This window comes from Anas acuta, chromosome 11 (genome assembly GCF_963932015.1).
Source record: "Anas acuta chromosome 11, bAnaAcu1.1, whole genome shotgun sequence".
NCBI classification, from domain to species: domain Eukaryota; kingdom Metazoa; phylum Chordata; class Aves; order Anseriformes; family Anatidae; genus Anas; species Anas acuta.
The window spans coordinates 11,457,283-11,484,073 of record NC_088989.1 but is presented as its reverse complement, the minus strand read 5'-3'; the positions used below and the strand labels follow the sequence as shown (position 1 = coordinate 11,484,073).

The 26,791-nt window shown below is 44.9% G+C and overlaps 1 protein-coding gene across 5 annotated transcripts in view; it reads left to right on the top strand.

The window, feature by feature from the left end:
* Window positions 1-26,791, top strand: part of CHCHD6 (coiled-coil-helix-coiled-coil-helix domain containing 6) — a 122,617-nt gene that overhangs the window by 28,896 nt on the left and 66,930 nt on the right. For 4 of the 5 annotated variants that reach the window (XM_068694115.1, XM_068694113.1, XM_068694116.1 and 1 more), the window contains exons 5-6: window positions 4,477-4,497; window positions 9,399-9,482. In XM_068694115.1, coding sequence (XP_068550216.1) covers window positions 4,477-4,497; window positions 9,399-9,482 — 105 coding nt within the window. The remainder of the gene's footprint in view (window positions 1-4,476; window positions 4,498-9,398; window positions 9,483-26,791) is intronic. The other variant, XM_068694112.1, reaches the window with a different exon arrangement.

Genomic DNA, 26,791 nt, shown 5'->3' with positions numbered 1-26,791 from the left:
TGTGCATGTCTAGGATGAAGGAGCAGAGAGAACAGGAAAATTCACAAAATCGAAGTGGGTAAAGACGTGTTCTGAGACGTTTGAAAGTCCTGAGTCTTCACCTACAGAAGGATTCGTAGAGACAGACAGGGAATGTGTGATCGTGACTGAAGGTTTTCAAGAATTTTCTTGCTCAAGCATGTAATTAAGACAGTCTTTGCCTGTATTAAAAAGTAGATTCAAAGTCAACTGAATTTCTCTTAAACTGTGTAGTACTTGAGATAATCTTTTTTTAAATAAAAAGAAATTAGTTTTCTAATCTCGTGGAAGGAACTCCGGATTCACTGCACTATATTAAACGTGTATCCAGTGGCTGGTGCCTATAAATATCTGTTTTGTTCAGACACAAGTAAAAATTGCATTAGTGTCTGGGAGCATGTGCGGATTGGGAATTCCTTCTCAGCTCACGTGGCTCATCGTTCTTGCTGCTTGGAGGCACGCAGGTTGGTTACTCGTGTCGTCTTGATTTCTTTCAAACTAGTGGTTGTGTTTGAAGTAATATTGGACTGTTTGACTTGGGAGCTAATGTATTTAGTATTTAAGAACCTGGCAAGAGAAAGCTATATCCCCAAATGCATGCACAGAAATGAGATTGGGATGCAAGCATGCGTAACTGTTATTTCCCCCAGTCTGCACTATCCCTAGAAAGCCATATGCCACCCTTAGGCTGGAGTAATGGGAGTCAGTATTAATGATTACGAGCTAGAAATAATCCAGGAAGAGTTGAGTGGCCTTTGATTCTAGCTTTTTGAGAAAATACCTCATTGACTCAGCAGGGTCTGAAAGACGTTCTGGGATAGAAAGTCATAATTAATGGAGAATTTCCTGATGCCCTCCCTTAAGCGTGTGTTTTTTGGGTGTGTTTTTGGTTAAATTGGTCAGGGACTAGGAGTCTGATGTCTAATAGGCAGAGCAGGGATTTCAGCGAGGGGGTAAAAATTTAGAGGGAGTTGTTGACTCACCTGCTACCAGCTCGGAGCATCTTGAGTGTGCATCTCTGGAGAGCCAGCGCTCTGCGAGATTCCTACAGGCATCGAGTGCCTTGCGTGTTGGCAGCCTGCAGAATGAAAGCTCTGTGTGTGTATACGTGTGGAGCAGTGCTGATAGGAAAAGGAGGATGTGGGAATGGGCTGCAGTATTAAAGCAAGCAACGAAAGCAGATGGTTTACTTTGGATTTTATAAAAATAGGTTTCTCTTTATTTTGTTTCAAATGAACACTATCAACTGTCAGCAACGCAAACCTATTTGCAGCAGCGCCGTAAGCATTAGAAGTGCAGTTGTCCCTGAATCATAAAAGGGCAGAGGGTTTTTCTGATACTTCCTACCTCCGTATTTATAGGATTGTGAATGCTCTGTATACATTAGTGGAGCAATTTCATCTCAGCCTTTTCTCAAAACTGATTGCTGTTCAGTTTTGTCTCTTCCTGCTTCCTTTCCTGTGTCACTTGGTTACATCTCTGACTTTCATTACATTTAATAGTGGTACTGCTTCAATTTTCCGCTAAACTGGAGGTGTTTAAGGGTCTGCAGTGGGTACCGAATGTCTAGATAGGTTCTTTAAATTCTTTAATTCCTACCATCATGGAGAAGCTTAGAGCTGGATTATTGCCTTATGGAGAAATGACTCTTTGCTCATTCAGTGATGAAGTCTGGTCATCAAGATGTTGGAATATGTGCTGCAGAGCTCTTCAGATACCGACACGAGTGCAAAGAGTTGTTGCCAGCAGCTGTCTTAGGTTTTGGGCACCTGCTGCCTCTCACTTCTCGCATCTCCCACTCTATCTTCCACTCCCAAAGTTGGCAGTGCCCCTAAAAATATTCTGAATTGAGTTCTTCAGTAGGCGAGCTCCGCTAAGCTGGCAGGCTGATTCTCAAGTCATTGGTCACACCGTAGTGAGGTTAATTATGTGACATTGTTAGTGTCCGTGGCGAGGACATGGACTTCTGGGGTGAAACTGGTTCCAGTTGGCTTACGGAGGTGTTGCCCTCCTTCAGGCCACTTCTGCACTACGCCGATCCCTTCCACCCACACGGCTGATTGCAGACAAGACTGTGTCTTGTCTTCCGTGTAAATACCGAGGACAGGGGTTGCCAGTTTGACCTTGGGTCCCGTTTCCATAACAGCCTTTTACTTCTGGTACAATCAAAGGGAATATCTTGGTTTGATTTTGCCCTCAAATGATTAAGCTCAATATTTATTCAGCTTTTGGTGATTGCTATCCAGAGGGTTATCTGGAAGGGAAGCTAACCCTTGTTTCAGCAGAAGAGTGCAGGGGTATTGACTGAGGGTGCTAAAAGATGGCTTGTGTCCACGGGAGGGCATCGTAAAACTAGCAAGCCTCGAGCTGGGAGCTGGAAGTGACTTGTGCATGGTTAGGAAGCAAAGAACCCAGATACTACTAATTTCTTGAACAGTTACTTAAACTTTGAAAATATTTGTGGACATGATGTGTCTTTATTTAGCAGGGGTGGTAAATGCGGGTCTACTAGAAGATTTTAGCACAGGCTTTAGTAGGTAGCAAAACTGAAGCCAGTAGCCCTCTTGAGATTTTATTTTTGTCATTTATTATATTTTGTTAAGTGTGTGCTTCACTCCATAAGGTTGTTTTTTTTTTTTTTTTTTTTTGGTAGGTCAGGGTTATACTCAATTGCATCTGTTGCCTTTCAGTAGAGTATATCCATCTATACTTGGGGTAATAATTTCTGTTCCTCATCAAAGGTGGCAAAATGACCACGTTTGGCAGGACCTGCAGAGTAGATGCCGTGTGCTTAGCAAGTACAATTCTCCTCTTGTGTGTTAGAGTTTACAGGGATACAAGAGGGACCACCTCCTGGTGATGGGTTCCTTCTCCCTGCCCTCTTCTCAGCAGCTGCCTGGTGCCCCGTGATTATTTTGCCATATAAGCACTTGTCCACCAGGTTCGATGGCTTAGGTGTCCCAGGAATAACATGCAAATCCAGTGGGGAGCCAGCGGCGTGCATGACCTACCTGCTGGAATAATAATGGCCACCATAAAGAGCCCGCTGTTCTTCCTGCCCATCTGCTGAGGACGGACAGCCTCACGACTGCTAAAATGTAAAAACAACTGAGCGCATCTGTCCCGACTGTAAAAATCAGTGGGAAGAAAAATGTTATTCAAATCAGGCTTTTGTCAGGACCGGTCAGTGGTGACGGGTGAACACCTGCTGTGTGCTGGCTTGCTCGGCCAACGACCTGGTGCCAGTATATCAAACCTGCCTGCGGGAGGCGGGATTGGCTTCCCCCGCTGAACTTTCGGTGTTCGGATCCACCCCTCTCAGCTGTTGCAGAGGATGAGGATGGCCGAGGCACAAAGCGGGTGTCACCTCGCCCCTCAGCTACCTGCGGTGGCCGCTCAGTGCCATGGAAGTGATAACAGATCCCATAAACATATTGCACGCCGCCGTCTGCTCCCTCTGGCACTGAACTATGACCGAGGGGAAGGTTCCTCCTGCCTTGTCAGCCCCCGTCAAATAAATAATGGGAATAAAGCAGGCCGGCCGTGCTGAAGTTCCCGCTTAGCGAGCATGCTGCTGATTGAATGGGGCCCGGGGAGGCAGGGCAGGCTCGCAGCCCTTGACAGCAAACGAGAGCTGTGCCTGCCTCGTAAATGCCTTGGCTTCGGGAGGAGGTGTTTATGGGCACGAAACGTTTATCATCCTGTACTTGCCTTGCTGCTGCTGGGTTACTGGGAGAGTAAAAAGGAGTAATAGGTAAATAAGAGGCGGTGCTGCAGCTTGCTCGATCTGCTTGTCTCTTTGCTCAGATGGGCTTGCCAGCAGGCAAAGGAGCAGTGGAAGGCAGCGTGGATTTAGCAAAGGGGTTTGGGCTGTGCATGAAGTATCTGGTTGCCTACAGAGGGGGATCTGGTTGGAAATCCCACCAGTCAAGTGAGTTGCTGTTTGGACGCACTCCTTGAAGTTGTCCAGGAAAGATCCCTTGCTAGTTGGGTAAACTAGCCTTGCAAAACGATGCTTGTTCTTGCAGGGAATGTGCAGACGGTGCTGTTGTTGTCCGCCTCCTTCCGAGTACACCCAGCACGGCCCCATTCCCTGGGGTATGCCGTGGGTCCCAGCATCCCTACCAGGGGTAGTGCCTTGCCTTGCTCCCTGGAGCAGCTGCCTCACAGCTGGCTGTGCTTAGCTTCTGCTCGGAAGGGGGATCCTGCACCCGTCTTTGGGGCTTTTGCCGTGTTTTTATTTGGGGGAACGCATGCTTTTGTTTTTGCTTTAATAGCACAGTTCCCAACAGGGGACAGCACTGCACTGTTTAAGATGCTTGTCATTTTTAAGGAACTTTTCTAAACTTGTCATACTAAAAGCTGTATTGTGCAGCAGCAGGCGGCCTCCATAAATCACTGATTTCTCTTTTTCTTCTCTTTCCCTTCTTTTCTCTCTTGCGCTCTCTTTATTCCAAGCCTGCGGATTTGGACGCCTGGGTAAGCTCTCTTTTTTGTCTGGATCTTGCTTATTCCAAGTGTCATGTTGTTACCGTGCGCATACAGATTGTTATTGCTGAGCACAGATGCAGGATTTTATTTTCTGTCATTACATTTTAAAAGGTGTTCAGCTAGAAAATTGCATATTATTTCCTCCATAAAGGTTTTCACTGGTTCCTTTTGTGTAGCTTACAGCTGCTGAAACCAAACTTGATCTGGTGATGTGTGTAGTTGGCTACGAGAGCAGCAGAAACAGGAGGAAATTAAGGTTACACCAGTCCTGCTTTCTGAGGCTGCGAGTCTGCATCTGGGGCCTAAAAACAAAACAAGCAGTCACCTGCCTTCGAGAGAGTGTGAGAGAGGACAGAAAGCAAGCGGTGCCATGGGTCCCACGGGGCTGGGATAGCGGCTGCTGACAGCTCCCTGGTAATGGTGATGTTGCTGCAAATGAAGTTGGGTGAACGCTCCCCAAGGCTGCTCGTCCGGCACCAGCTCCCTGGCAAGCTGGGCTGTTGGGTCTCAGGCACGGTGTGTGCAGGCTGCCCTGCTTGTCTCAGCGTTGCCTTTTCAGCCCTGCCCTTCTCCTTAGGCATGGTCAAGGATGAGCCCACTGTCTGGTTTTGGAGGTCATTCTGTTCTTCAGTGCCTCACAGCCAATTCCTTTGTCTGCCCTTGGAGCTTTTAATAGTGGTTGGTTTTCTTCCCTGCCACCTGGGCTGCTACCAGGACCGGAGGAGCCCTGGGGAAGCATAAGCTGGAAGAATTTGCAGATGGGAAGGTGGCAAGCGGAGGTGCCCCGTCCAAACATCCCCGCTGTGCTGCTGCAGAGGTGGAGGAAGCTGGTGACTCCTCTCAGAAAAGACAAGGCAAGGTGGAAATAAGGCATCTGCAAGAGCCTTAAGGACCTGTCTTCATCCTTGTAGCTTGTTTCCTTGGATTGCCTCTGACTGATTCTCTGGGCGTCATCTCCCTAGTTCATCTGGGACTGGTGGATGTGTTTTGCCAAGAAGATAAATATTTTTGCACTGATCTTGCCAAGAGCTGTGACTTGCTTTTGAGGAAGTTCTTTATAGCTAGAGATGTGGACCCTTCCCTCTAGCTTGACTCACCCTTTGCAGACAGAGGTTTTTTTTCCCCTAGTAGTCTTCCCAAATCCCAACAGTATTGCAGAGGGACACGTCCTGATGGCAGCCATCAGCTGTGGGCTGTGCATTTGCTGTAACCTGACCCTGCCAAGAAGCGCTTTTAAAGCAAATTTCCTTCTTAGTTTTCACGTTTAACAAAATGATGAGAAGGGCCTACGATTAAAATTAATAAAAATCTGGTGTTATTTCACAGGGGAGAACCAAAGCTCCTCTGTGAGCGAAGCAGAGCTCGGCTCTGGAAGACCCAGGTGCACAGCCTGGTGTATCGCTTAGGATGGGGCGAGGAGCATCTTGCTTTTGTTCCCAGAGAGCGAACCAATGATATTTCATTACCTAGGTTAAGAGGCTTGTAAAATATTTCTTTTGGCCTGTCTGTCAGCTAGCAGGCCGGTGCTTGAATTCCTTAGCTGAGCCAGGGTGTCATGCATGGCTTTAAAGAGGTGCCTTCACAGCGAGTTCGAAGTGGGTTACTTGATAAAGGGAGGGGAGGAGGCAGGGAGTCGCGCAGGACTGAGCCCCAGCTCTTTGTCACGGTTCAAAGCGGCACCTACATAACCTGATAAAAAATTTGGGCTCTGAAAAAAAAGAGTAAAGATTAAAAACCAGGAAGAACTTGAAAGAGCCCCCAACCAGCCCCTGTATCCACGCGTATCTATGCCCCTGGAAGCTGTAGTAGTGTGCTTGTAGCCAACCTGCACTATCCTTTTGTAAGAATGTAATGCTTTTAACTTCTGGCACCATTACCTAGAATTCTTGGGCATTCCCTAAATAGATCCTGTAGCTCGTTTTTGTACAGAGGGAAATTGCCTATTTTATTCATTCTGTTTTGCAAATACTTGGCTGTCCCAAGCTACTCTTCAAAATTTTGGGTGCGTTCCTGTATTCTACAACTAACCACGCTCTGCCTCCCTTCCCTCTTTGTTTTGTGTCTTCTCACTCCTTGACACGACACTGCTGCATTCCGCACTGCAGTTTCTTAGATGTCATCTCCAGACCTCGGTCATCTGCTGCATGTTCACGCTCAGGTGTAGTTTCAGCAGCAGGGATGAGAAATGCTGCTCTCCGAACCAGTGTGTTGTCATGCACGTCTTCCCTCTTCCTTCCGTTCCCTACTTCTGAAGGCCTTTATGCGAGACGTGTGTCTGATGCTTTGTTTGCCACCTGCAATCTCAATCCCCTGTGAAATTATTATCATCTCCATGGCAGCCAGTTCTGCCTGGGACATCACAGGCTTCTGACTTCAGGTAGGGAATAAGAGGCAGGACTAGAGGAACTCTTAATAAATATCCTGTATTCAGACAAAACGTCCCTTGTTGCCTAACCCAGTTTGGAACAGTGAATATTTCAAATGACACATGCTCTGACTGCACCATTCATACTTCAAACACCATCACAGAGTGTACTAAAGTTTCTAGTAATAACAGCTGGGGGGAGAGGGAGACAGACAGCAACTTTCAAGCAGAGATTTCGCTAAATAGAATGTTTCTCAGTGTACTTGAACAGCCTGAAACAGCAGCAGCTCTCAAAACATTTTAAATATGTTTGAGTTGCAAGTAAAAGTCTTCTCTGCTCCCTCTGGTTCATCATGCAATTTAATGGTGATAACGTGGGAGAGATTACCTAGGAAGCAGCACGGTATCTGTACCGAGCTCTTGCACACCAGCATTGTTACGTGTACTGTTTTCACGCTGCCGGAGAAGTCTGCTGCCCCCGGAGATCAGCGCTGCTGCGTAATTCATTTGTTCAGACTAAAGAGACTCTTGTGTTTTTAGGAGTTGATCCTTTGACTGTTTTCACCCCGTATTACGCTTCACGCTGAAAGCACCTTCCGCCTGAGTTGTGCCGAAGGAACAGTGCTATGTTACCCTCCTGCCTTTTCCTTAGTTGTTGGCTCCTTAAGGAGATGCAAGGCACTTGTTCAGTAATCTGATTTTATGGGTGTTATGCAGAAAAGCAGCCGGAGAATCAGGGTCCTTTGGTTATCCACCAGACCACTCTGCTGCCTTGCGTCTGTTTCATTTCAGTTGAAATTGCTTAGTCCTGTACGGAGGACGGATGGATCTTGGTGCAGAAGAACAGCTCTGTTTCTCTTAAGAGAAAAATGCTAATAATTTTGGCACTTACAAAGTGCCTACTAGCAGTGCCCCTGTTGTTGCTGGACTCTCTCTTTGGAGCTCATGGCTGCCCTGGCTTCCCCCTGGCTGCTGTTGCAGCTGCTTTGCAAGCTGGAGGATGTAGAACAGCTCTGGTTAAACCAAAGCCAGAGATTTTGCCATGGATCAAGCATCTCTGAGAGCAAGGGGATTTATCTGTGAGCCTGCAGTGATTGTGCCTTACCCTGGCCCTTTTGGCTGGGATGACAAACGTGAGAACCAAAATGATTTTTTATCCTTTAAAAACAAACTGGCCCCCCAACACCTATTTCATGCGCGCATACTTTACTCATTTACTCATCAACCATCCCTCACTGTCTAGCTTAACGTCTCTTCTTAGCCCTATTGTACAACTGCAGTTCCATCGGCAGGGGAGCAGGAAGGAGGAAACGCACGGCAGCTTGCTTTCAGATGGAATTTTTTGCATTAACAGTGGCACGGGAATGTTGCTGTCCCAGCTGCTTTATCACATCAGACCAGCATTTTCTGTGACTGTGCCATCATTTAAGGTTAGGAGCAGTGCTGCTGGGACACTGTGGGTTAGCAAGGTGTGTGTTCACATTAACACCAGCCTTATTAGTCAGTTTGAAAGGTCTTCTGTCTGGTGGTAACTTATGAGGCCCCAGAGATCTTGGGGTGGGGTAGAGGAAGAAACACAAGTGCTGTTCCTCTTGCTATTGTTGCTTTTTATTTTTAGGTTTAAAAAGCTTGGGTCAGTTCCATCAATGCCATGTTTTCTTAATGCTCGTTCAGTTTAGGGCTGGGAATGCAGCAAAGTGCTGCTGGCCTTAAAGAGCTGAAAGGCAAAAACCATTGCTAGAAACACAACTTGGTTTCTGTTTTTCTTTTAAATGGTCATTGTCTAGATGACGGCCAGGTTAGGCTTTAAGGATGTTTTCATACACCAAGTTTGCTGTTGTGTTTGCCACGCTTAAATCTTGGAAGAATGAAGAGAAATTCTGATCCCCATCTCCCCTCCAAATCTGCATCACCCAAACAGAGAAGCTCTGGTGTTCGAGCAGAGAGCACATGAAGAGAATACTTAATTGTCGCAGCAGTCTTATATCGGTGTGTAAAAGCACAAGCACGGGCTGTGAGGATGTGTTGCTTACAGAAGTGCTGCTGTAGGCTTGGGTTTGGTGTTTCCGTCGTGATCGTAGGGGTGCGTTATATCTCTAGGAGTTTGCTGACACTCCAAGGAACAAGTGTTGATGAAGTGGAGGATTCGAGGTTTATTTTTAAGGCAATGTGAGGAACGCTGAAGTGGAGCAATAAACATCACGATTTGTGTAACACGCTTTGCTAAGGTGGACTTCTGAAAAAGATGGTGGCAAAGTCCAGACAAATCACGCTTCTATAATTATAGGTTTTCAGTTAAAAAGAAGAAATAAAAACAAGGTAATGAGCTTGAGTATGATACTATTCAGAGTGTTTCAGACCCAAAGCACTGAAGGTTTGCAGTTCCACTGGCAGGGATCCCGTACACCTGGCCTGAGCAGTGTGGATTTTCTGTGTTCCTTCCAGCCTGCATCCCATGAGCTTTCCTTGCCCTCACGCTCTTTAATTGCTTCTTCTACTGATGCTTCTTTGTTCTTCTTCCCAGGCCATGGAGCTGCAAGGCAGGGAGGCAGAGCTGAAGAGGCAAGAAGCCTTCTATAAAGAGCAGTTGGCCCGCATTGAGAGGAAGGTAAGGCTACCTTGTCTGTCATTTGTGGCCTCCAAATGCTAACAGGATCAGTTGTAGATCTGAGCAGAGAAACAAGAAGCATTGTGCTGAAACCTGGAACTGTTAGCACCCATTATCTGCTCCCCTATTACATGATTAAATAATGAAAAAGCTGTTTAAACTAGATGATTTTTTTTAAAGGTTTACGGTAATTCAAACTCTTTTCTTTTTCAGCACAGGGTTTAGGTGAAAGCTAGGTTTGCTTTGTTTTTTATTCCTTTTGTTAGAAATCCTTTGCTAAATTAAAAAAAAATAATCACAAATCTTGCTATAAATATGAATTAAAGTTGTATTATTAATTTTTCTCTGGGGACCCCAACAGTTCAAACTATGTTGCTGCAGCACACTGCTGCTTGCTGGATAAGCCTCTGAAATGAACATGATTTAAAGAGACACCGTCAAGCATCTTTTAAGCCTGAAATGACCTTTGAAAATCCATTTAGGGATTTGAATCTCTCCCCTAAACGTGGGATTTGCTTCTCTGTTTAATTGTTTACCATGATGAGTTTTTAAAAATTGATGCTTTAAAAATAGGAGCAGCCATGCTGTTCCTTATGAACTAATGTGGTTTTCACTTCCTGGCAAAATGAAATAATGTTGTAAGTAGTCTTTGTTTTTTTAATAAATGTGGAAAATAATCTTCTTCAATTTGAAACAATTAGACCTCCTGACAGGGAGTTGCATACATCCGACTTGTAGTTATGTGACTAAAAAGAAATGCAAAGCAATGAACAAGGTGGATCGTAAAGAGACAGAGAAATCAATCAGCTTTACTACCAATATGTGGCATGATGGTGAATATAGAACGCCGGAAAATTACAGATTATAGAAATGGAAGCAAACTGTTGGGATATCTATTCCCCTTCTCCTTCCTTGCTACTGCATGATTGTCCATGCAGCTCTTTTTTTAAAGCCATTGATGCTAAAACATGCCCACGAGCAATTTCACGTGATACGATTTTGCAACACTTTAATCCGTACAGTTCATTAAAAAATAAACTATTAGAACTACCACTCAGCGTTGCATTCAGATTTTAAATTCTATTTCTAGATAATGGGGATTGTTCAGTGAAATTGCAAACAATCTAGCAGCTATCGTTCTAATTATCACAGTTGTCCATATGTTCATACGCAAAGGGAATTTTTGCAATTTCTTGGTCTCATGCTGTGTGCTTCTATTATATTCTTCTCTCCAGATCTGGTCCCACGAAGCAGAAACCGCAGGGAAAATTTGTATGTGTGTCTGTCCTTTATGGACAGCGGAATGGGGAGAAGTTTGTGTCCAGTCTGCATTGTCATAGTCGTGAGGTCTTTTGTTGCATTTTGCGTTTCCTTTTCAGAGCTGTATCCCTTTTACGGGTAACCTTTCAAACAAGGAGATGGATATTTTAGCGCAGGATCTTCTCGGAGGGGTCAGGTGCTCGGCCATGGTCCTGTTCAAATGGTGGAGGTGCACAGAAACTGCTTCCTAGTTCTTAGGTGTAGAAAAGCAAGGAGATATAAATTACAGGGTTTCTTTTCTCTCTTGAAACACTAGATAGTTTCTGACCCTTAAACACTAGCATTTTGCTGGTAATAAAGTGGAAGAATGCCTTCAACTGTTAGTCTGGATTGGAGTGGGAGGTGGTGGGGGCTAGGAGAGAGAGGAGAGAAATGTACTTGAAACAGTGTAATAAAGCTTAATTGTATTAGTTTTGAAAAAGGTTTTCGATCTCTGTGGATAATTTTATTCCTGTAATGGTTGGAAAGATGGAAAACACAGCGCAGAACAATCTTTTTTATTAGCTGTTGCTTTTATATAATTCTGCTTTTATTTGTTGAATACACGCAGACCTTGACATTTATTTATTTATTTATTCCTTCCACTGTGCGAAAACCTTCCAACTATTATATATAAAAATGTACATATAAACATACGGATATATTTATGATGTATTTATTAAAGAAAAACAGTACCGGGGTGAGGTGAGGAGGAGCTCAGCAGCAGCAATTCACTTTCTCTTTTCAGGGGGATGGTTATTTGGAGCACGGCTTGGAGGTGTCGGGCTAGGAGTTGATGGTTGTGATGGCTCAGTGTGGAGTTAAAAAGCCAAAATTTCTCCTAGGAGACTGTCAGAATTCCCCCTCTCCTCACCTTTTCCTAACTTTGTTTTCAAGAACAGAAGTCCCACAGATCTGTTTGGAAAGGATGCTTAGCACACTTGATGGAGACAACCAAGTACCTTCCTGGTAGGACGCTAAGAACAATAGCATTATGTCCGAGGAGCATTTTTCTTACAACCCAGTAGCTGCTGCACTGGATCAGGCAGACTGTTCTTCTTCTTCTGACAACGGTCAGTTTAAAAGACTTAGCAGGAAGATGCAAATAATCCCCAATCCCCTAAGTAAATTAAAAATAAAAAAAAATAATGCTTGGAGAATGACTTGGAGAAAAGTCTTCCGAAGTGTTGTCAGTCAGAGGCTGACACATGCCCTGCTGCAAAACAGTTTATTTTCATTCAGTATTTTGATTCATTGTAATGGAGCTTGGATTACTGCCAGCACTCTTCTATGTGTCTCAGCCACTTTTTTCTGAACTTGTTTAGCTCTCTGCCTTGATAGCACGTGGCATTATGTGCCACGGGTTAACTACGTACTCTATAAATTCTGTTACCAATTTCAAATACTTTTTGTCATTTCATATGCCTTATGTGAAAGGGATAAAAGGAATTCTCTTCATTATTCATTATCTGTAGATTTCTGTTCTTTTCCCTTCCCATTAAGCTGAGCAGTCCTCACCTTTTTTCAGCCTCTGCTTGTGTATGATTTTTTTCCAGGTTTCTCATTCTACCTGGTTGTCTTTGAGCCCTTTTCCTCTGGCAGTTCTGTCTTTGAGATGTATTGACCAGAATTGAACTCCGTAGTTCCCTAGAATGCAGCAGATTGTGTGAATATGTTATCCCTTTAGTTTGTAATCTCTAAAAGAGTACTGTAATCTACTGGACAGAGCACAGAATTGGAAGCAAAAAACTCCTCATTTTCTAATAGTTGTTTCTCTTTGGGGAGTTTGAAACAATTACTTAGCCCATCTATCTCAGTTATTCCATCTGCAAGATGGAATAGCTTATAATGGGAGGGCAAAGCGTTGTGAAACAGGAAAGCTATAGAAATGCTAAAAAGGCTTTGCCTTTAGTTTTGCATGAGGTGAACTATGGGTGTACCTTATTTCAAAGAGACCTTAAACACGGCTTCTCTAGACAGTCTTTTATTAAAGTTTTCACAGAAAAGGGCATGTATTAAGAAATGATTTCAGCGTTTCAACTTCAGAGTTTTTCCCTACATCTTCTACTAAAGCCCTGGAAAAAGTAAGACGTGGTGCTTTGTCACAGCAAAAATGCCTCTAGTTCCATGTGCTGGTCCTGAGTGGCTAAAAGAGGATGTCCAGGGACTGAGTGCAGGTGTGTGTGATACTTGTTCCTCATGCTGCTTCTGACTGTGGTCATTTGTGATTCAGATGTCTGCGTGTTCACTAATCCTAGGTGAGTTGTTTATTTTCTGTAGAGTTGCCTAGTCTCTTCTTGCTCATTCTGTAGCAAGCAGTTCCCGGCACGGCTCTGTGTTGTGTGAACAATTGCTTCCTTCTGCGTGTTTTGAACCAGAAAGCTTGACCCTGTTAATTTCATTTGATGTCCTTTCTTCATGACAGCTGGATCAGTGACAGTAAGTCCTCTTCTCCTTCCTGCCTCATGGTTTTGTAGATCTCTGCCATATCTCCTGATGCCCTCTCCAGTTGGGCTGAAAGGTTCTGGCTTCTTAGTTACTCCCTATGGAAGTCTTACCATACTTTAATCATCCTGGCTGCTCATGTATGAAACTTTTCCATGTCTACTTAATCCTTTCTGAGAGGTGGGAACCAGAACTGCATGTGTAGTGGTCAAGATACAAGTGGACCATAAATTTATACGGTAGCCTTTTGAGAATTGTTATTCTGTTCTGCTGCTTTCTTATGGGGTGCCTAATGCTTGATTTGCATTTCTGACTTCTGTTGAGTAAATGCTCAACGCTACTCGCCACTGTTCCTAGCAGCACTCAGCTCTTCTGAGTTCATGAAGCAGCTGTCCTAGGATTGAACCCGGACTGTCATTCGTTGTTGGGAGATATTGGGAGATATTCTGCTCAATCCACCTTTATTTAGGGTGGACTTTTTATGTATCAGATTGTCAGGGATTGTAGGTGTGTGAAGGGCTGTTAGATTTAGTTTTGCTTGCAGTGGATGCTTTTTAAATCTCTTTTCTCTTTTTAAAAAACAAACAAATGTGATTTTTATTGAATAAATACTTTGCAGATGATCGGGATACTGGTGTGCTCTTGATCTTCCATGGTAGTTGATTGTAGTTGTGGGTTTCAGTCTCTTGGGTTGCTTGGAAGTTTTTGTTTTGGAGTGCCCGAAGTATTTTGGTAACTGGGAAAATTGCAGGAAATGGATCCTTTGAACCGACCATTTCTTACGTGACTGTGTAATTGGCAGAGTTTGAAGCTGATGATGCAGACATTCCCTTCCAGGCTGATATTTCCAGTTTGGCTCTCTTAATCTCCAGTAAGTAATGCAGTAATGAGACCTGCGTAATTTGGTAGAAGTGGTTAAACTTCTAACTCTAATTTGTCAGAGTGATTTTACACGTCATCCATGTAATCTGGGGTTGTTTCCCAAAACGTGGGTCTTGTCTCAACTGCTCCGAAGGCGGCTTTGTACTGTGGAGTCCCTCTGGGTAGAAGTGATGAGAGCTGGGCCTGGCTCTCAGAAAGGAGAACCTTAGAGACATGCACCTGGAGAAGCTTAAGCTGACGTGGCTTCATGCCTGTATATGTTACTGAGAAGCAGGGGCAGGAAGGAGGTGAAAGGAGCTCGGTAGCACTGGTTAGCATACGTACTGCTGAGAGCTGGTGTTTGTATTCGGGATGCTGGGTATTTGTGGCTCTGCCATCTCCTAATGGTAGAAACATCCTTAAAGTACAGTCAGAAGGAAATGCAGGTACCAGGAGATTTCACTTAGCCTATTAGTTTTATGTGTTCTCCCAGATAAATACGTTTGATTTGTTTTGCTGTTTGGCCTCTTACTCGCTTTAACCTCACAAAAGGTAAGGGTGGTGCTACACTACCAAAAAACCCGGGTAGCTCTCTGGAGCCGCGTAAAACAGCAAAGAGGCTGGAGGTAATCTCAGCAGATGAAGTGGAACTCCGTGCTATAAATTGATGTCTCTTCTTTGTTTGGATTTTCCTAAGCTCCAGCTCCCACGTTATCTTTTATTATGTGGCTGTGGACTACTGTGAGCAGTGGGTACATTAATATGCAACGTTTTCTGCTCGTAGCTTTTCAGAGCAGTCCGTAGCAAAAGCATTCACAAGATGTAGTGTATTTATGCAAGGGGGAAAGGAATGCATTAAACAAATACAATTTTTTATTAATAAGGTAGACTGCACCTCTTTCTCTGCACAGCTTCACAAATCTTGTAATTTTGTCTGTAGTGCTCACCTTGTTTGTTTTGGTTAAATTAATCTCCTTTTGCCCTTGCACTTAGCATTTAATTCGCATTTGTAAGGCATTTAGCGTGCATAAAGAATGGGAGGAGGTGAATTTATCAAAATAAGCTTGTTGCTGTTGGCCTTGGTGCTTGTTCTTGGAGCTGTTTCCCACTTCAGATGCACCAGGGCCACCCCTGCGTGCGAGTCCCCTGTCACTTCTGTGCCTTTTGGCCAGTAACTCCTCTCAATAAACATCCTGCCAGAGAAAATGACAGTACCCTGAGGGGAAAAAACAAAAAAAAAAAACAAAACACAAAAACCCTTCCAGGATGATCTGTTCATGTGGGCTCTTCACAATCGATTTTCAGCCCATTCTGTGGTGCTGAACAAACTGATGGCCCTTGGCAAAGCTGGCAGTGGGGGTGTCTGTTGAAGGGCACAGGGAATCCAATCCGTTCCTCAGCTGGGATCCCTGGATGCATTTGTATCCACGAGACCTGAAGAGCACACACCTGGTTTGAAAAAGAAAGCAGCATTAAGGTGTCAGTCTTCAGCTGGGACCCTTGCCCTCTCGGTAGGAGTTGAAGATTCAGTGTCCTTTTCGAAAGGAGATGATACATCTTGGTAGGTGTCACCTGCCAAAACACCACTCATTTTCTCAATAAAATGGCCTGTAACTTCTTAGGGCTGCACGTGAGCTGTTGCTGTTTGGAAGTAGTTCTTGTCCCCTCCTTCATAACTGAGTCTTACAGAATTTACAATTTCTGCTTTTTTCTAACCCAATTTGTTGAAATTTCAACAAACCTACAAACTGTTCCCACAAACCCTTCCTCCCTCTAAAACTGTAGTTTTATGTGAACCTGCAACAGCTGCGATCCAAAAAAGCAGTTTGCCTTTCAGGCCAGTGAAGCAATGTAGCGAAGCACCCAGTTCATCGAACTGTTGATTTCATCTTCTGAGCACAAGAAGGATAATCCCCGGTAAGGTTTGCTGAAGTGGGCTGATAAGATCCTTCCTAATCATCCAGATCACTTCCCAGTGCTTGGGCTGTCCGTCCGAGGCTGTGATGTTCCCTTTCAGGTGGCGGTGGCTCTAGCAGTCTCTGCATTTCTCCTTAGAGAAAGAATATATTTGGGAGATTTTGTCCTGTTTGTGAGTTAAATTTCTGAGCAGGAACAAAATGGAAAAAAAGAACGAACCTGGAATCATCATCTGAACCGCTCCTGACCCCCATCCTCTTCCTCTCTTCACTTATTTTTTCACTTATTCACAGATATTAAATGTCATACAGGGTAGGAGGAGGGCACACAGCATCCATCCCTAATTCCCCCTTTCCCCGGCATCTGGCAGGGCTGAAGAGCACGGCGAGGAGCTGCCTCTCCATCGCTGCCTGCAGGGAGAGGTCGCTTCGCTGTCGCCACTGGCCAATGTGTGAGCTGACTTGGGTACCCTGTGCTCCATCCAGCCCTTTAATGCTTGTTTTGCTGAAAGCTTGTAAAGTTTAATAGTTAATATACCTCGGTACACCAGCTTTCAGAGATCAGATAAATTGATTGGTAATTTGATGAGCTCAAAGAACATCTATAATAGGGTAAATAAAATGTGTTAGATGTCAGCGCTGCCTCTCTGCCTTCTCTGCAGCGTGCGCGCTCTCTCTTCAATATGTGTTGACTGATGTACAGTACATTACATCAAATTACGAGCAGCCTCTATGCAAACAGCAACTAAGTGTTTGCTTCCTTTTCAGTCTCCACGATTAGTGGAGAGATGCATTTGCAGTCTGCGTGCTGAAGGGTGAACTGTCAGAGCCTCACGGGTGATTTTGTTTCCCTGGCATTTCGAGTACCTTTGCAGAGGGAGAATGATGCTTATGGGCTGCTTCATCTTGAAGGAATCCATCCTCAGGCTCGACTTGTGAAATAAATGTGGCAACGTGTGGTTTGAACTTAGTGTCTTAACACTGAATTTAGCAGCTGAATTTAGATAACAATCTGGTATCTGGTCTCATCAGTGTATCACTATGAAGACTTGTTAAAGGCAGAACAAAAAGACCTAGAATGTAATCTTGCCTCTTTGTTAGAACCGAGCACCAGAGTGTGCGTCCAGTCTGGTCCAAAAAGAGCAAAACAAGCCTTGATTTTGTCTTCTCTTTGGAAGCTTTGTCCATTACCTGACATTTCTGATACCACACCCCATTTATATTCACCCCACTTTTCCCTTCATTCATTAGTTTGCTTATTGCCTATTAACGTAGACTTCTGTTTTGTCTTTTTGCTGTTGATGAGCTTGTTTATTAGCAGAAAGGTATTTATAAATGCGTGTACATACAGGGCGCACTATTAGCAGTGAAGACAGAGCTACTTTCTGGTGGGAAGCAGGGCACACATGCGCACACACACGCGCTCTCTCAGCTATTTTTTACTGTGGTGTAGTTGTACCCTAGCACCAAGTACATTATCCTGCTGCAATAAATACCAGTGCTGCCTGTTATTTCTGTGTAATTGGCCAACCAGTGTACAATTAATTTTTGGCCCTGTTACTGCAGTATTGGCTACTTTATGAAACTGTGGAGAGTTAGCACAGTGAATTGATTAAATATGTTCCAGACCTTAGGCTGGAGTCTGTGTGTCTGCTGGGATTTGGATGATTGAAGCTTGCGTTCCTCTTGGGACATTCCGGATTTAGACTTGGTCTTGGAAATTGTTTCAGGTAGACAAAACTTCCCTGTGTGCAGAATCCGCTTGTATGAGACCCTGACTTTGGGGAATGTGAGATTTCTGTTTCAGCCCGCAGCGTGCCTTCTGCGTGTGGCAGGAAGAAAGGCATCGATATTGAGACCGAGACCCGGGTCCATTTCGAAAGTGTCCACGAAATTCTAGCTTTGCCCTTATGGAATATGCTTTTGTCATGTTGCTGGAAAACGTAGCTAATAATTAATCTGAAAATTGGGCAGACTCCACAGAACATCTCAAATTTGTGCTGAATTAAGCAGTCCAGAGATGGAGCTTTAAAAAGGGACTACTCTGCATTTACAGTGGCTTTACCTCCTGAAGTGAGGGTGTTTAGTGGTTTGCCGTGGGTGTGTTAAATACATGTTTCATGACAGCCCAGGGCCTCTTCTCCAAAGGTTTTCCCCCATCTGTCAGTCATTTTAGAGAAACATACAAATAAGAGCTATTCCAGTTTCTTGAACATATAATGCTCCTTCCCAGAATGACTCAGAAGGAGCTTGTAAATAACATGTTTTAATGTTCTGAAATATACGGGCACCGTCAGGCTCACTGTGAGGTCTTGAACCACTACAACTTGTGTTTGTTTTGCCTGTCTCAATCTCCAGACCCCAGGATGATGTCTGCTGGGTTCCTTTTGCGTGCTTGTTTCGGAGGGGGGGGGTAGCTGCTTGTTTCACTGCCTGTTCTGCTGTCCCCAAATGATTCCCATCTCCCTTCACCATTAAACACCTTGACTCTAATGAGCATTACCTTAGTCACCCATTCGCAGTCTACCCCCATTATAAATAAATCCAAACTGACGACTGATTTTGTTTTATTTTTTTGAAGATAAACATGTCTTAGACACCCATGTGCGGAGTCCAACCCTGACGAGTGCTGAGAGGGGAGCTTTGTCCCATTACGTGCCCACCAGTAGCCACCAGGTAGAAGAAGCTGCCCTGCACAGGGGGTAACCACAGGGAGAAGCGAGGGCCAGAAAATGTTGGGTGGCCACTTCTCCCCTGTCCATCTGCAAGGGGCAATGGGGGGGTGAGAGACAGGAGAAGTAAATGCAGGAGCTGAGATAAAGCCCTCAGCCCTGATTTAAGGAGACTTGTAATAAGTAGGTCATTTTACGAGAAGAGCTAGCTTTGCTTTTCCTTCCCAATTACTGCATTTCAGGTCTTTTCATAAGGAAAAAAGGCTTAATTCCTCCTCCCTCCTCTTCCCTCCCCATTCTTCTCAACAGAAGCCACATTTTTGCTTATATAACTCCAAGCTGCAATGTTGCTGGGAGCTCGCATGCCTGGGTCAGTCCTGGAGTGCCTGGATTTTCTTCCCCTGGAGATGTCTCATGATGTATTGGCTGGCATACAGAAATCATCTAATTTGCCCTGACATGCAGCAAGCCTTGAACTGGCTGGGCCGTGGTTTCTGAACCAGGGAAGAAGACTCATGTACGGCTGTATGAAACTGCTGCGTCGTGTCCCCGCCCGGGCCTGTGTATGAATCGAGAACCTTCAGCTGCTCTCCACAGCCATTATTTTTAAACTTTCATTTTCATGGCAGCTATGTATACCATAAAATTTCCTTTGGCCTCTCAGGGGATTAAGAACAGCACGGGAGGCCTTTCACCTTTAGGTCATTCCTTCAGACACTGCTCCTGTCGGCAGCAGCAAAAAGCCATTATCCTGAGGGCTAATCAGTCATTTGGGTGGCACCGAGATAATAACTCTTCTTCCAGTTAGAGGCAAGTGTTTGTTGCAGCAAGGGAAAAAAAGTGTCCTGGCTGTTCTCTGTGATAGGCAGCACATGTCCCAGTGAGGAATACCGAGGTTGTCCTTGCGAGGTGAAACTAGGACAGGGCTGGGTTGGAAGTGTGTGAGCGTTTGCTCTGTGGAGAGAGGATTTTGCTTCAGGTCTGCAGTGTTTGTCTTGGTTTCTTGTTTTCTTCCTGTCAATCTCCAGCAAAAGTATAGTTGTGTCCCCTCTTAATGTTCCTGTTACCTGATTTCTGGGCTCAAGTCACCCCCAGGTGACGGGTCAGGATGCTCTTGGTCAATAGTTATAGGGAAAAAAATGATATTTTGTTTATGAGCCTGAAAAATACACTTAGAACACCATTTCCCAAGCCTTTTGCTAATACCCTTTATCAGCTATGGCAACAAACCCCAATTAATACAGATGCTTATGCCAAAATAATTCTTTGGGAGCTTTGAGCTTCCTTTCACTGCTGCCTCATTTAGGCCCCAAGAACAAGCCCGGTGCAGTTTGCATGCGGAACACCTTGCTGTGAGAGATCCTTCAGGGCTTAGGTTTGGCGAGCAGATTTAGCTTAAGTCTGGGATACTTTTCTGGTGTCAAGTTAATAAATGATTATTCCTATGATTCTGTGCTGGGCCAAAAGTGAGAAATGCCTCGATCCCATCCCTCCGCCCGGACTCTGTACTGGGCACTTCGAGGCTGGTGGTGCCCAAATGGTGTTCGAGGCTGGAGGAGATGTTGTACCAGGGCTGTGGCAGCCTCTGGCTGGGAGGGAGCAGTCTATCAGGGGACAGAGGAACATACCCGTGTGCTCTGCCTGGGGGTGTTTGATTTCCATGTTACTATTTACTTCTCAGCAGCCCCCCTGTGAAGGTGCCTTTCAGCTCTCTGGCAGCACGCGGTCCTTCTGCTCGGAGGGGCTTCTCTTTGGAGACTTCACAAGCTCTTTGCCAGCTGCAGAGATGTCTCTTCAATGCCTTGTCCTCTTCAGAGGAGGCAAAACTACTCTGCTGAAAACCACGTGAAAGAAAAGATCACTAAAAGCAGAGAGAATGAGACTGCCAAAGATGGAAAGGAAATTGCTTACAAATACTTTCTGATTTCTTTCTTATCCCTTTCACCATCCCTCCTCCTTTGTCCTCCTTGGCTTTTTATCTCAGGATAAACATCGTGTTTATTTTCAGTTTACTGTGGGGAGGATTTCAATCCATTTTGAATAGCAAAATAAATACAAAATGATACTGGTGTTCTTTTCTCTGGAATAGCTGCTGCCTTGCGGGGAGAACAGGCGATTTTGTGACAGAGGTATTGTAAAGACAGGCCCAAAGAATCCGTGTTACTCCATTTTCTTGTTCTTGTTAGCAGCATTTTATATTGTATTTTGTTTTCCTTTTTATATAATAATCAATGTTTCTTGGTAGAAATCATCTAATAAGTTGTTTCCAACTGTAAGATTAATATATCCTTACTTTATGATGTTTGTCTATGTATTTTTTAATAAAGGGGTATGAAATCGAGTCATCCTAGTAAAACTACTTTTGAGCTGTGGAGATGGGAGCTTTTTCCAGCTATTCATTAACTAAGATTTCCATCTCGCTGAAAGATAAGTGAACATTGTCTCCATTTTTTTAAAAAAAAGTGAGACCCCAATGCTTAAGGTTAGTATTTTCTATAATGGCTTTTGTTACTTTTTGGTTGTCTGTGTGCAGCTTATTTTTTTTAGATGTGCTGATTACCAGTAACCTGAGCTTGAAGTTTTGAATAATGAGCTCCTGAGCATCTCCAGACAGAGCCACGAGCCAGCGGGCACTTCTGAAAGTATGGATTTGTCTGTGTCATTAACCATGTACAGTGACCTGTAAAGTCCTAGCGGTCTTTTTGGCTGTAATCATTAAACCAGCCTCTACTACGGGAGAAAATGGGGAGAGAAGCTGCAAGCAGAGTGAGAGAAACCTGCCTGAAAATACAAATATCTCCAGAAAATGCTCTGGGAGTAATAATAATAAAGAAAAAGTATGGTGGCAAAATAAATTGCTGCTGCTATGATTTTTCTTCCTCTCCCAAGTTTGCCTCTAGTATGGCAGTTTCTCTCCCTTCGATAAATAAATGCAAAGATGAGAATCGCTGCCAAAAACTGTCACATTTCTGGAACTTTCAGCCCCTGATTATTCACATTAAGCCTCCCCCCCCAGCAGTACAGTATTCTGAATATGTACACCCACCATTCTGTCAGATCTGTGCAGTCTGCGTCTGGTTCATCTTCTGTGTCTTTGATGTGCTCCATAACGTAGGCAAAGAGAGGTCTGATAGTCTCTCTAAAAACCTGACAGTTTGTGTGACAATCTGTCCACGAATCCACAGGCTCCTTGTCAACCAAATGAGCCTTTGAATATCAGAGGTTTTCGGAACAGTGCTTGCAGCATTGCATATGCACTGAGGGGAGAGTACAACAGGCTTCCTCGTAACCTGAGAGATGTCTGCATTTTCCTTAATCATTTCAGGGACATCTCATCATTGCTTGTTGGCTGGTTCTCAGCCCCGCACATGTCGGGGTTATTTAGCAAAGCTTGATTTACTGCAAGCTGCACATGGAGAGTGCTTTGCGATTGGGGGTAGAGGAAAGACCCTGGGAGGGGGGTGGGACTTGCAGGCTTTGGCGTGCTTCTGGCTTTGTGTTTGTTTGTTTCTTACAGTGACTCTCTTCCTTGCAGTTCCCTTTACCCGTGGATGTGATGCATTTGCTTCAGTATTTTGTAGTCCTCTTGCACGTTTCTCTGCCCTGGGTCCCTCTTCCTGCTCTGGCTTCCTCTGGGACTGCAGCGCGTTGCTTCCCTTAGCTACCCACTGTGGGAAGGGATGGAGTCCCGAATGCAACTCAGGTTCTGAGATACGGGACAGGAGCTGTTAACAGGGCCAGTTGCCTGCAGTTCGGCAACGGGCTGAGGGATATTCTCAGCAGCAAAAGCAGGGAGTTTGAGCTGCCGCCTTCCCGTCCGAGGTGGTGGGAGTTCTGCTGGAGGCTCTGTCAAACCCAGCTTTGGCGTGATGGCAGCAAACCTTAGCTACAATATTCTCCTTGTTTCTTCCCAAAATAAGCTTCCGTGATGGGTCTGACAGGGAAATGTACTTAATATATATATATTTAAATGTATGACAAGTACTTGATGACTGCCAACTTTCTATTTTTTCCCCTTTGGAGCTCTGGTCAGCCTCCTAGTGAAACTTTCACTCTGGTGCTGCTGATATTCTGGTACCTCGCTTCTTCCCCTCTCCTCCCCTTCTGTTGCCGTTGTCTCTTCCCAGACAACACCTAGCTGGTAGAGGCAGCATCCTGTGCTCCTGTACTTTGTTCCTGGTGTTGTGACAGCTCTGCAGACAGGACCCGTACATCAGTCCATGAGTGGTGGTGCATCTTTGCAGCCCAGCCTGGGCATTCGGCAGTCCTGGCTGTGCCCACGGGCTGCGGGCACTGCGTTATCTGCGCAGCTCAGCCGGGTTTCTGAGGTCTCCAAAGCAGATGCTGAAAACCCTTGATGTTTAATCGATGCCTGGGAAGCCTGTTTACCTGCACTTGTCAGGTGTAATTGATTCGGGCATTTACTGTGAATTCTTCACCTAGGACTTCTTGCTCCTATATTAAACTTTCTGCTAGGAGAGAGCGGAGCGATGCTCTCCCGGCGCGGTTTTAACATTAATCTGGGCCTTTCACATTGCTAGTGCTGTCCTTGTCAGAAAGCCTGGGTTGCCTGCTGGCATTTTATGGCCTTTCTCTTTGAAGGTGCTTTTTACCTTCCAGAGTTTGTGTTTAAAGAATTACTAATGCTATATTTGCAGTCTTTTAGAACAGTGTGCCATGAAGCAATCTCATAGAAATGCAGTGTTTAATTCTGTTTTTTTTTTTTTTTTCTTTGCTGCTTCTTTGCCTTTTAATCACTTCTATAGTAATAGTTTCTTAATGTTGTTGGCTGTCTTTCTGACGTGAAGATAATGTGAGGCTTTTCTGCACGTTTCCAGTGAGGCGCTCCCCAAGCTGGCAGCTTTTTGCAGAAGTTCTGCTATTGTCTTGCCACGAGGTACGTGTTTTACTGGGCTCCTTCCAGGGTACCTTCGTGGAGACAGTCAGGCTCTGGTGTGCAGACTTGCTCTGGGATTGTAAACCCATTCTCACCCTGATGGTGTATCTCAGCGTGGGACCCAGTTTTTGGGGTGTAGCCTTGTTGATTCACTGCGTGGTGCAGGGCCAGCAGCTTGACCTTTTTGTGTCTAGCTTGTTATCCACGCATTAAACCTGGCTGTGGCACGTCTCTCCAGATCTACCTCCTTAAACTTTCGTGAGGATTGGTATTTTGTGGGATCTTATCTTTGAGACGCTGTCTAGATATGCTACAGAGTTAATATTTCGCTTTATTGCAAGATAACATTACAGTCATGAGAAGATCTGTTCGAACAGGAACGTAGTTCTGCCCAGAACTAGTTTAACTTCCCTGTGTTGTTACTGTGGACATTGCTCTTTTTCTGGCGTCTCTGAATCTTAATCCAAAATTTATGATCTCACAGCCTATTGCCGAAGGAAAGAATAGAATGACACAAATTCAATGCTCTCATTTCATTATTGGTCTCAGCGGGAGGAGTGGATGAACCCACACATGAACAGCAAACAACAGCGCTGTGTTTAGAAGTTGGCTTTGGCTAAAAAAAAAATCTTTTCTCCTTATCAGCAAGCTGTAGTTGCTTGCATCTCTTCTTTATTACCTTTTGAGGGAAAAAAAAAACACTTGAATTCTCATAAAAGCAGTTTAACCCTTGGCTTCTGTGCTCTTCTGATGTGCTTTATATGCAATTTTCTCTTCCTTGTTAATCAGCCTCTGTGTGTACGAGCACTTGTGCTTGATAGGAATGAGAAAACGCGAGCGGTGTCTTTTAGCTAAACGCCGGCTGATCCCAGCAAATGGGCTGAGCAGGAACTCGGGAGGAGCGAGCTCAGGAGGTGAAGAGATTGCTTCTTGCAACATGTCCTGAAATTCCCGAGCTCCCCGTTCTGGACCAAGGCCGATAGCAGTGATTGATGGTGTAGGTTGATTGCAACAGATCCAAGGGGTCAGCCGGCGAAAAGATCGCTTCAGCTCATCTGCCTGCGTACCTGTGGGAGGGGTCCGAGCAGACGGGGTAATTTTTCAAACCTGTTAGGAGCCGTTTGCATGAGGCTTCGGAGAGATGAGAACGAACAGCCTGATTTATGGCATGTGTGAACCAGCGGCCCGGGCAAGTCTGGGGCCCTGGGTGTACCTTCGCTTCCCTTCGGCAGCGATGCGAGCAGATTTCCAACGCCTGCACTAACCGAGGTTTTTGGGTACCTTTCTGCTACTGCCCACAGCAGCCACCGTGTCCCAGGCACGTGCGTGTTCCCTGTCCCCAGGCAGGCGGGCAGCAGTTGTACCAGCTTATTGTGGAGATACGAGGTCTTATTTCTGCCTTCAGAAGCAGCTGGAAGGAGGAACTGGAACGTCTTCCAGCTGATGTTGGATACAGAGCAGTACCCTCTGCTTTCCTTTCCCTTTTCTCTCCCTTCCCCTGGGGCACACCGTGCCTGCCCCGTGACACAGCACTGGGCTCGTGCTCCTCCCGGCCCCACTGGGGCTCGTTCCTGGAGGTTTGCTGGAAGCTGCCGAGCAGGAGGGGGCTCGAGGCGATGTGCCTGTCAGGTGCGAGGCAGATTGCGCCGCGTAATCCCCCGGCTGTCGTCTGCAGCATTTGTCAAGGCCTCCGCTGGCCCGCTCCGTTTCACCAGAGGTATCGCTAGCAATCATCTAGGCTGGCAGCGTTTCAACAGCTGCTAATCCTCTTTGTATCTTTAAGCACTGTGACCACTGACAAGCTTCTGTACTCCGAGGTGTCAAAATATCTGAAGATAGCTGTGGTGGTTGTTCTTTCTTTCTTTATTTAATCCAAACACGCTCTGATCTATTGACCCGGCCTGAACCTGGTGGAGAAATCAGTATCCCGGTCTTGTGTTTTTTTTTGCTGTTGTTTTGATGTTCACAAAGGATTTTGCCTAAAATCTGATTCATTTCTAGTTCCTCATGCTCACGTTGCTTGGTTTTCTGTTTTACGTGTTACCGCAAGTAGTGCATGTTTTGCTGAAGTTGTAAGGAATGCGGTTTAATGTCAGTGTGAGAATGAGCTGGCAGGGTTTTCTCTTTATGCTTCAATTACTTTCCCTCCTGAAATAGCCTTGAGAACTCCTTTTGCTGTGTTGTTTTCTTGCTTCCTCTGCTGTGTGTTGTGGAAAAGACCTGGGCAATGTAGCGAGATGTAGCTGCGAGTGTCGGAGTTTCTCTGCGTGTTTGCAGCAGCGGAGGAATGCTGAATTAAAATTACTCCAAATTTAGCTTTAAGTTGTAAAATCAGTTCCCTTTGGAAAGGGAATTTTTAGTCCCAGGGTTTTTTGGGAAGAGTGGGGAGCAAGGGCATAGCAGCAAAGCTGTTGTAGGAAAGCAGCAGCGTAAAGCAAAATGGCTCTGTAGGTCTTTAGGCTCTAGTTATGTATTTTTATAACTTCTCGGTGTTTTTATTATTTGCTACGAACCATCGTTTAATAGCAGGGGAAAATCTTTCAAACGAACATTTCTTTGTTTAGGTTGTTTGTCCTCTCTGGAGAGCTCTCTCCCCATATGACAAACCTCTGATGTTCTGGAGTTGGCTCCCCTAAGGCTCAGCTTTATTGAGAGAAGTGAAACATTTTAGGTGGTTCATTCATTCTTTCTTTGTTTCTTGTTATTTGAGCCCTTATGGTGTCCTTTGGTCATGTTTTTAAACTTATTTCTGCAACTAAGACTGCCAGGAGCTTTATTTAATAATAGTTGAGGTCTCGTGTTCAACTTTTTCTTTGTGAGCTGCCACTTTATCTCAAGCATCAAATATTGCGAGAGTAAATTAAAAGCAGCGTCGGTGTCTTGTAATTTTGTGTTGAATGTTCTGTTTTACTGTGCGGCTGAATATCATTTTATGAAGCTGAAGGACTTCACTAAGATCATGGGCAGCTCAGTCTTCATTTCAAGTGCAAACACCTCCCCTCGGTGCTGCCGAGCGGCCTTTAGGAGCAGGTGGCTCTGCTCAAGTCACCAGAAGTCTAGCGGTGGTTCCTGGCGGGGCTCCTCATTTGCAACCTTATTATAAATCCTAGGTTTTTATTCAGCATTGAAACACTCTGCACGGCTGCGGCGTGATGGGGCAGAACAGTGGAACGAAGGAAATTTTGCATCTCAACTTGTGTAGGTGAGGATACCTGGAGA